General features: G+C 39.8%; 1 protein-coding gene across 1 annotated transcript in view; it reads left to right on the forward strand.

The window, feature by feature from the left end:
- The window catches only part of SLC6A18 (solute carrier family 6 (neutral amino acid transporter), member 18), a 25349-nt gene extending 20175 nt beyond the window's left edge, over positions 1-5174 (forward strand). The window contains exons 9-12 of the mRNA XM_009085236.1: positions 440-644; positions 1771-1930; positions 3711-3873; positions 4962-5174. Coding sequence (XP_009083484.1) covers positions 440-644; positions 1771-1930; positions 3711-3873; positions 4962-5174 — 741 coding nt within the window. The remainder of the gene's footprint in view (positions 1-439; positions 645-1770; positions 1931-3710; positions 3874-4961) is intronic.
- The last annotated feature ends 6216 nt before the right edge of the window (positions 5175-11390 follow it).

The following is an 11390-nucleotide window of genomic DNA, read 5'->3' on the forward strand; positions in this document are numbered from 1 at the left end:
CCCTATTAATAAACTCAGATGTTTCTTCCCTGTTTACTTTTCCAATCTCATTCCATTTGTTCCAGTGATCCCACCCAGTCCTGTAAATCTCATTTACTATGAACCCATTTGTAGTCTCTCGTTACCAGTCCTTACAACCTAATGAGAAAAGAATAGGGTCATGGTTGAAGGAGAGAATAAGAAAGGAAGGAGTTTGATTAAAAAAAGTAAACTAAAATCTTGGGACAAAAGGGTGTCTACACATCTCTGACAGATCATTTAAAACTAAAATCCCCACGAACACTCCCCACTACCCATTTTCTCAACTGCTGCCTGCCACAGAGGGCCACAGAATGACCAGCAGCCTTGATTCCAAAGAAGGACAGAAGTGTGTTATAATTCCATATGCATGAGAAATGACATTATAATGTGTATTTTTATTTGTTTGTGAATTCTGCAGAGTGTATCAGGAACTGGCTTGGCTTTCATCGTTTTCACTCAAGCTATCATTCTCATGCCAGGCTCCCAGGCCTGGGCCATCCTGTTTTTCATAATGTTGTTCTGCTTGGGCCTTTCTTCAATGTTTGGCAACATCGAGGGTGTCTTCACTCCCCTTCTAGAGCTTCGAATTATATCTAAATCAACACCTAAAGAGCTACTATCTGGTAATGTATTTGCTTTGTTCAAAGAAGGAGGCTTCTTTACAGATGCACAAATTACAGCTGCTTAAGAAATATCATAGAGGAATTAATAATTTGTCATATTAACTTAGCTTAATCTCAGTGCATGTGAGGGCAGTGGATTGTGTTTGCAGAAGATAAGGAGAGATGAGGTAGCGGTTATGGCAGAAGTTGTCAGGTGACAGTATTATATTGCCTTTGCCAGTTTTTCTTAGTTTGCAAGTTAGCTATTTCAGTCTGAGAAAACTTCTTAAATTGCTATTCCTGGAGTCAAGCTCACTCGGAGCTGCTGTAGACTACAGGAAGAGACTTGTCTTCACTTAAGCCTTTGGCACCTATACAAATCACTTTAAGGCATCCAGTGACATCAGCTGTTTTGCCATAACCACCTGCACATGAACTTAGCACACTCTCACAATAATTGTAAGAGAGGTCATTCACCCCTATTTCATTCAGCTTTATGCTACCAAGGATTGTTTTATTACATTTACTATGACCACACCAGGGCAGAGAAGTACCACTTGGAAAATGAGGATGAGTGTGTATCATCCTGTTCTTGCACCAAAACTCTAATCTTTTCAACCAGAGACAGCTACTGAACCCAACCTGCTCCCTAAAAAACAGACTCAATGAGAGTCTGAGAGATCCTACTGTGAACCTGGACCAGAAAAACTTCTGGCAGATTGAAGTAATGGATTAACACTTCTGCAATATGTGCCCTTTTAAATTCTTATGGGAAATATTGCTGTCATGCCTTTTTTTAGAGTCTTCCTGTGGCATCCATAGTACATCCTTGATTTTACAGTTAAAAATCAACATTGGGCAATAGCATAGCACAGCACAGGCTCTCTCATGGAAGTATTAACAACCAAAGGATGCTCTGAGTCATGCAAGTGCATTCCTCCTTCAAGGGTGATGCCTCTTAGCCAATACACAGGGAAAAAAAGTTTGGGAAGTGATAGTAAGGGCGATATTAGCTCCCCTATTCACTTGTTGTAGGCCTGTAGAGGGAGAGAGAACAAAACCCACTAGAACAGGAGCAAAAATAATTTACAACAAAAGTATACTTATCAAGTTCAGCACTCCAGTAACAAAAACTTTTTTTTTTCAGGTATAATATGTCTCATTAGCTTCCTCGTTGCTCTGTGTTTTACGTTGGGTTCAGGGAGTTACTGGATTGATATTTTTGACAGATATGCAGGATCCTTGCCTCTTCTAGTCATTGCTTTCTTTGAAGTGATTGGAGTTGTGTACATCTATAAAATTAAAAGGTATGTTGGAAACAGGTGGAATTTTTTTCTCATAAGACATAAATGCATTTTCCTCTCAATCCATGTATGTTATAACAGGTATACAATATTAACTTGTTTCTGTAGCACTTACTAGTTTCATGAAAGTAGCTATTCTTTGCTTCAAGTCTCCTGTATTTGTAAAATAGGAAGGATAATCTCTGCATAGCACTTATGGAAGAGGGGATCCTAAGTTTAAAGCTAGAAACTCAACAGTCATTGTAGTTCCTTGCCCAAGAGGAGTTACACCATCTTTCAAACATCTTCACCTTCCTCTTACTGTCCTTTTGTTACTGCCCTTTTGTTTTGCATACTCTTCTATTTTTTATTTTTGTTTTTCCCACTCAAACTTGAGCAACACACAGTACTCCTCCATGTTAAAAGGCTGAAGCTGCACGCTGGTTGAGCTGCAGTCACAGACTAGCTTAAAATCTTTCCTACATCATATGTAGTTGCAAATGCCACAAACTTTATCTCATTTTGATTTAGAATAAATCTTCTCTACTCGGGGCCCATCCAGTCCAGAAATTTCCCCAATTCTCAATAAAGATTAATCTCTTCCCCTCTATAATTTACTAAGTTGTACAATGGAACTTCACCTTTCCAAATCTTACTCTGGCACTGGAATCATGCCAGTCTCCTGATTTTTTGTGGATCAGTTTGTGTACTGTATAGGTAATGAACTCATGTTTGGCCAGTGCTGTGGCATATCAAGGTGTTTCAGCATCATCCCAACTTCAGTCTTACCACAGGCTATGATGTTAAAAATAAGAAACTGAAGGAAAAAGTCAGTCATTCTCAATTACAGCTAAAGTCCCTGCAATATATTTTTTTAGAACCACTGTTAAGATCCTTGGAGCATTTCCCATGTTAAATGGTGGAGAATTCTCAGGCTATATCATCATAAATGATTTCACACATACCTCCTGTTGCCCACAGAGTAAGCCTCAATCCTTCATGCTACAGAAGCAATACAATCTGGTTACACTACGACAAACGTTGGATTTCACAGCCCCTGTATTTTTATTGTTGTGCTGCTATATACTTTTTCTTCTTTGTTACTATGAGCATAGTCAAATCCCTTTTCCCTAGTTCTCAAGAGAATTTCTAATACTTTCAGTTAGACTAATGGAATTGAAGACAAAGCTGGTGTTTGAACATACACACAAACATACATATATATATACATAAATTCCTATTCCAGATTACAAAACTCTTTCCTACTTCACAGATACAGGTTATCATGTAACTATCAAACCCAGAATCACATATCTACTGTCCATTCAATGTACAAAACTGTAAGAGGTCCATGTAGAAGATCAGCTCCATACCCAAACAACTGACACTGCTGACTGCAGAGGAAGCTGGCTCAGGTTGCAATAATTTTGTCCCTGAGCTGATATAACTCATTTGGTGCTGCTTAACTCAGACTTCTTCCTAACAAGATATGTTTGTTCCCTTGGTATTTTTGTCTTTTTATTTTAAATATTTGAATGGGTCCATAGAACTGCTGTAATATTATCATTATTTATTTGTGCTTAGAAACCTTAGACTGGGTGCTCAGGTAATGTAAACTGACAATGTAAACTGATCATTCATCTCTGGGAGGGATCAATAAAGACCTACTTTCTTGATATTATTATTTACTTAAGTCTATATAGTAAATTATTAAAGAAGGCTATGGAAGAGGAAAGGTTTAGGGTGCTGTGAAACTGTTACCACTTAGGTCTGACATCACCACAAACATGCCTTCTTTTACAAGGTTCAGTAAAGATGTGAAATGGATGACTGGACGAAAACTCAATCTCTACTGGCAGATCACGTGGAGGTTTATTAGCCCTCTGCTCCTGCTAATTGTCTTTGTGGCCTTTGTTACTCTTCAGATGCAGCAGCCACCAAGCTACGCAGCCTGGAACCCTAAATATGTATGTTGCAAAATATTCTCAGAACTTCTAATAGAAGCAAGAATTGTATATTTTTCTCCATTACCAGATACTTTACAAGAATTGTCATCTACTGCTTACCTACAGAATGCAAACTGAAGTGATGCAGGGCTCAGAATGAGAAGGCTCCAGTATCCAAAGAGGTTATGCATACTAAAATGAGTCTCTTCTTGAGATGTCCCACATACTCCGTGCTCTGTATTTCTTATGGATGTGTGTAATGCAGAGAAGTGATGAAGTGAAATGTCTCAGACATTCCACGCCTACAGGAGGTTAAGAGGTAGTACAAATGCATGAGCAGAGCTTTAGAGCTGCGTAACAGATGTCAGGGATGAACCATTTCTCAGTGAGAACTACCAGTCTCACTGAGGTCCTGATGAATATGTGAATGTGTACTTTGGGCAGGCAGACAGGAGGGAGGCAGTGGTCTGAGAATAGCATTGGTTAAGTCAGCCACAAAGATATGCCGATGCTGAGAACATTTGATCTGGATGTCACTGTCTCATATCAATTGTAGTTCCTTGGATCCCTCTCAAACACACCCTGTGTAGTGGGCTGAAGACCAATTCTGGTGTTAAGCTGTATGAGGACAGCAGCAGTGTCTTCTCCAAATGCCCTTAAGTATCTATCATCCCAAATAAAACTCATAGCCACAGACTGGCAGAAATTGCTTTATCATCATTCCCTGAAAACCTCTGTTATAAATCTTCCCTATTTGACAAAGAACATGTCAGTAATTGATGAAACCAGGTAAGCTTTCAGTACCAATAAGAATAAACGCAGTTTAACTAAGACAGGGTGAAGGTTTGATAACTCTTTGGACAATCCCTGCATCCTCAGGAATATGTCACAATTCCAGCTATAAATTTCTGAAACTGAAACATTTACAGCTGCCTTTAGGCCCACAAGAAGGGTTTACAGAGGGCACAGCCACTGAATGCTACTATAGACCAAGAGTAAAATTTTAGCCATCCTTACTAAAACAGTATAGGAAAATGCAAATAGAAACCACAGCAAAGTGTAAGTGTACCTACCAATTATTTCTTTTGCTTGCTTTTTTATTTCCATAGGAAGGCTTCCCCACAAAAGAGGAGAAAGCTTATCCACCTTGGGTACAGGCCATCTGTGTGCTGTTAGCTGCCCTTCCTTGCGTGTGTGTACCTCTGGTTGCAATCTTCCACCTGGTCAAACAAAAGCACAGAAGCAAGGACCCAAGCTTCATACCACCAGAAGTGTTTTCATGTCAGGGGGTTAATAGCAACTTTTCTCATACAAAAGAATAAATACCCATTGTGTCTACCTGTAAGTAAAAATAAGATGGCCTTTGTTAGACATGATTAGCTGTTGTGTGGTAATATCCAACCAACCTGGTACATGCAGTTCATATGCTTACAGCCAATCGCTACGCTCTATGAACACTGTTGCTATGTTTCCTTTCATTTCAACCAATTTCACAACAGTTATATTAATCTTGTCTCTCCTGCATCCTGTCCCAAATCCTACACACCGATCAAGTACTAGCCCCAGTGCTTTAACCCTTTTTATGCACTACCAGCTCCATGTATCTCTCCAGCCAGACTTTAAACTTGGAAAGCCTGCTAATTATTGCTGGTGCCTTCTGTCTTCCTTCAGTTCTAAAAAACCCAGTCTGTTCCTAAGGATTAGCAACATAAAAATTGGAACACAAGCACCCCCGACCCCAAGAGATGTAGAATGGAAGCTCTTGAAGAGCAAGAACTCCTCTTGTTCACTACGCTCTACTTTTTGTAAATCCCTATACACACTTAAACAGCAGTTGTTTTGTGATTATTTCATATTCTCAAGCATTGCAAAGAGCAAAAATAAAGCACCAGCAGTCAAAAGAATTTACATTAAGTAAATTTGAGCCATTAATTCTCCACGCATCTCTCATGTTAGCAGATTCCAGATTTTATTGTTGTGGAAAATACTGTGAAAACCAATCTACTGATTTTTCCCCCCTTAATTTTTCACACTGAACACAGTAACTGAATGGCATAATAAAAGTGCACGTGTGTATGGCAGCCTCTCAGTGAGCTGCAACCTTACGTGACATGACAATGAAGTTAATCTTTACTTAAAAACAGGTTTTCCTGTACTTGCCTGTACATCCACCACTCTGTAGTGATGGGAAATGAGGATTCCTTTTTTCACGATACTTGAGGAAAGAGCAGACTCTGAAAAAATATAGGGAAAGTATGTGAGGATAAGGTATGACAAAGCCCTTAGGCTGAGTAATTAATAAAGTCAAGGAAAGGAAGATTAAGGAAAATTGAGACAATTTCAGTATTTAGCCTTGTGATAGTTTTCACACTAGTAGGGCTCATAATGGAGTATCAGGAATTTTACTCTCAGTAAATTTGTAGTTGACACAAAGTTGGGTGGGAGTGTCAATCTGCCTGAGGGTAGGAAAGGTCTACAGAGAGACCTGAAAGAGGGTTGTAGAGAGGTGTGGGATGGTCTCTTCTGCCATGCCTGCAGTGAGAGGACTAGAGGGAACGGTCATAAGCTGAGACAGGGGAGATGCAGATTAGATGTTAGGAAAAAAATGTTCACTGTTAGGGTGGTCAGGCACAGAATAGATTGCCCAGGGAGGCAGTGAAGTCACCATCCCTGGAAGCGTTTAAGAGGCATTGGGATCTGATGCTGGAGGACATGGTTCAGGGTTTAGGGGCTACAGCAGAGTGGCAGGTTAATGGTTGGACTCAGTGATCTTAGAGGTCTCTTCCAACCTCGATGATTCTATGATTTGGCCACACAGTGAAGATGAATGAGACCAACTGAAACTCTGTAGAGCAAAGGCAGTTACCCAACTCCTTGAAAGGGGCACAAAGGGGAACTGCAAACCCAAGAGGGAGAGGGGATGATTTCTATCTTGCAGCTAAATTTTTTTAGATTCTTTCTTTTTTAGCTTTAGTATCCCTCTCACACAGCTGCTGCTGCAAACTCCAGACCTGCAACTTCAGGTTGGACTTGATGATTTTGGAGGTCTTCTCCAACGCTAATGATTCAATCATTCTATGCACTAGCCTAGACAGTAAGACTCTTCTGAAGCAGTGATGGTACTAGAAACAGTGACATCCAATCTGTCTACACCACATTCACCAGATGATGAAAAACACACCATACCTCTACCTGCTGGAAAGAAATGCATGGGTAAACATCTTGTGTGCACAGCAATTAATTGCCAGGCCAGAGCTTCCTGGCTCTTCCACTATGTGGGATGAGTAGTATCACCTGCAAAACAGCTAAGTGTCTGGGCTATGCAGACAAGAGCCATGGATTTGGCCAATGGCCTGCATGATAATATCCAGCAATTCCCCATGGTAGCCTGCCAACAGCCCCAGATTCAAGTCAATAGAGGGGGAGGTAGCCCAGCATGGAAACACAGCTTCTGTTAGCAGAAACCTCACAAGTCACAAAGGTCCAAGCAAAGTTCTTGATGTTTTGCACCTATGAACCACAAAGGCTCTTGACAATGACATGAAAGATTTAAATTGCCACTCTTCCTGTTGCAAATTAAATTTGCAGTGAGTAAAAAATGCTTTGATAAGAAATGAATAACAAAAAAATGAATCATTTCAATTTTACACATATATTCACATAAAATCTGTAAATACACAAATAAGAAATTTAACTAAAGCATACTCTATATTCATGTCTCTGTCTACAGATAGCTAAATGTTTATTAAAATCATGTATGCAAGTATATGCAGCAGGTTTAAGTGTTTAGTCAGAGTTCTGTTCACAAACAAAACCACATCCAACTAATACAGACACAAGCTGAGAAAATAATTAAACTATATGTACCAGACTTTCAAGTCTATAAACTCGTCTTGAGTCATTGTCATGGCAGTCACAGACTTCTTGACTTTTGAGCTGCCCCTTCCCATTCACCAGAAGGGAGACTTCATGGGTCACAAGACATGCAGTTCATCCTGGGACAGGACATGGGGAAGAAAGACAGTTTTCAGCTCCAGTAACCACAAATGATGGCAGGGAAATGCAGCAGCTGAAGTTACTGTTTAGCTGAAGTAGGCATGTAGAAAACGTGTTTACCAACTCTTGCATGAACATTGCCTTTCTGTTCTCAGTGCACTTCTGATGTGACCTCTACCAAAACTCCTGTGCCAAAATTGTAGCCTTATTCCAGAAAAATTAGTGCTACAATCTTCCCCTTCCTATTAATGTGAAGCACAGCATCTTATAGGTACCTTTTTGTCTTGAATAGCATGACTGACTGTTACTTGAGTAACCATGTGCATGCAAACATGTAACTGAACGTGTTCAAGTCCTACATGCTAAGGGCTTTCTAACTCTGCTCACTCTCCTCCCAATTTTTTATCTCCACATCCCATCAAATCTCCTGTGCTATAATATTCTGCAGTGAACTCACACTGTTCTGACAAGACTTTTCTCGAATTGTCTAGGCTGTAGGGACAGCCTGGATTCTTTGGGGGTAAATCAATAAAGGATACAAACACAAGCATGGTGGTGTTCAGCCTAAAGGAGAATCCACAGCCCCAAGACAAGGAAAAAGCCTCAGGAGCACTGCAACAGCACTATAAATAAGGACATATCTGAACTACCATAATACAATAAATGGAGAAAAGATGCAGAGAGAAAAGCACATTTCTTCCGAAGACAGGCAGTTTCCTACATTGTAAAATTTGATACCTACCTCAAATTAAGATTCACAGTCCACAATTCCCTCCAAAAGGAAGCAGCAGGGAGAAGGCTGTGTTTGATGGATGCATCCAGATACTATGAATTCCTCTAGAGGAGCTTTGGTCAAATTTCTTCCTTAGAGCTCTGCAGACACACTAAAAAGCTACATTCAGCCCTGTCTCTCTTCCTCCCCACATGAACCCTCCAGCAAGCTCAGCTGCAGAGAGATTTGCAACACTCGCAACGTAGGCTGCAGTGAATTATGTTGAGTGGTTTGGCTTTCAATACTTACCTTCTCTTACATACTGAGATAATCTTAACCTTCACCCCAACCCTCAAATCTTTTGCAATTTTCCCAGCTGTCCAATGATTGCTGAAAATCCACATTAGAAATTCAGAAAGCGCCTAAGCTAATTCATTTAATATTTCCAGATTCAAGTTATTCAATTCACTCACATGTTTCCTGTCAGCAGTAGCTGTTTAATGTTCTGCCTTGCTACCAATGACGCAGACTATATTTACCACCTTGATATATCACGCTATTCCATTTAGAACAGTTCTGTGCAGAAGTAGCTTTATGGAATATTTCTACCTTCCCAACGGTATAAACATCTAATTTTAGAGCAATAAATGTATCCCCTTGCTATGCTTAATCTATTCCTCACACACATACTCATACTATTTTTTTCCAATTTTCATAAGTGCAGCAGCAAGTTCAAGTTTCCAGTACCAACTGTCAGCTCTTCAAATTTCCAAAATCTCCATTTGCTAAAACACATACTAGTTTCAGCTGTATTTTCACTTGCCTCCTTCAGTGGAGGATATTGCAAATGAAATAGTCTTCTCTTGTGATTTCTGCACTGTATTTGTATCTGTTTTACAAACAGCCTTCAGAAACAGTGGTTTTAAAAACTGGTGACTCAGCCAGTGATTATGGGGAAAGGCAAACACCATCTCAGACAACTACAAGCAGTAGACTTTATTAGTTTTTATAAAATTACACCTTCAACTGAGACCGCATCAGCAATTTATATTATCACAGTATCCACTGTGATACAGAGAAAAGATGGGCTAATCCAAGCCATTGGTGAAGTTTACATTCCCTCCATTCTTCATATTGGAGCATCTCACTGTCTCTTCCTGCCACACGATCTAATAAAATAAGGTTTCCTGCACCACCAGGCCTCTCTTAAGTGGCATTGTCCATTACAGTGCTCCCTCACACCAGTATCACTGCAGACCATTGAGGAGCACAGGGGGGTTTAAATGTTTGAACTGCTGGCTGGGGAGCAACTGGGTTGTTCTTCATCTCTTGTAGGAGCAATTGCTCTATGGCTTTTATAAAATTTATTTTAACAGTGCCACTTCATAGAAAGAAAAAACCCAAAAACTTGTATGACTAACCATACATTTTATGATGCTAATGGACAGATTGCAATACTGCAAATCAAATTCTAGGAGCTGTATTACCCGTCCCTGTGTGGTGGTGGTCTGCCAATCCTTTGAAAACATCTACCGAATACCACTGACTACACTGTCTTTCTCTTCAGCAAGATATCCTTCATCTGCATTGAGAAAACCTTCTAGCAGCTGCTATTTAGCCTGTAATAAAATGGCTCCACATTAGAGCAAGGCAAATTCAACCCACAAGCCCCTGGTACCATTCCACATACATGGCAGGTTTATCAGAGCAGCCACAGGGCAAAATTCAGCACAACATGCCAATACCAGGGCTAGACAGTACTGCAGTAACATCATCATAGAATCATAGAAGGGTTTGGGGTGGAAGGGACCTTAAAGATCACCTAATTCTGAAACCCCTTCCATGAGCAGGGACAGCTTCCACTAGACCAGGTTGCTCAAAGCCCCATCCAGCCTGAACACTTCCAGGGATGGGGCATCCACTTCTCTTGGTAATGTGTTCCAGAGCCTCACCACCCTCATAGTAAAGAATTTCTTCCTAACATCTAATCTGAACCTACTCTCTTTTAGTTTAAAGCCATTCCTCCTCATCCTATCATTACACCTTCTTGTAAAATGTTTCTTTTCATAGGGCCAAAGATAAACCTAAATAAAAACCAGTAAATGAATATAGAAGAGCAACATACTCAGTATATTATCTAATCAAGAACTTTTGTAGATAAAAATGCACCAGCACCATTCTGTATAACATTGTATAAAAAATATCACCAGGTATTCAAGATATATAAAACATACACTAACCATAACCAGCTTAGATTGTGAAATTTTGGCATATATAAGTTATGATCTCCAAATCATAAAATTTCTAGCCTCTTCCTAGTGCCATGCAAGGTGCTTGCCCTGTGCAGGGTAACTGTTTTTCATGACATAACCCAGATGGGCAGGAATTAAAGATTACTATAAAGTAAAGACATTGGAAACAGGTACATATCATTGCAATTCACCAGGCAATTTATTACAGAATAGTCTGCAATACAGAGAAGTAAAAAGCAGTCCTTCAAAACAACCCACTGAAACAAAAAGTAGATCATTTCGTACAGAACATAATTTAATGATTCCTTCATCAAGCAGATGGGATTTACTGAACAAAACCAAGACAATTGCTTCAAATAGCCTATGAATTTGCAAAAATAACCCCAAACCCAACCAACCCCGCAAGAAGGTATTAACATTGTTTCCCCTTTTTTAGACCTTGTGTGTTATTTGAGAAACAAACACAGAAAATTTCTGTGTGAAGTTGCTTTTGGTCCAGTCTACCAAAATAAACTACAGAGATGAGTCACCTAAAGACATTTCAAACCTGGAAAAAGTATGAAATAAACTTCATTCGG

The sequence above is a fragment of the Acanthisitta chloris genome, unplaced genomic scaffold, assembly GCF_000695815.1.
Source record: "Acanthisitta chloris isolate BGI_N310 unplaced genomic scaffold, ASM69581v1 scaffold10572, whole genome shotgun sequence".
NCBI lineage: Eukaryota > Metazoa > Chordata > Aves > Passeriformes > Acanthisittidae > Acanthisitta > Acanthisitta chloris.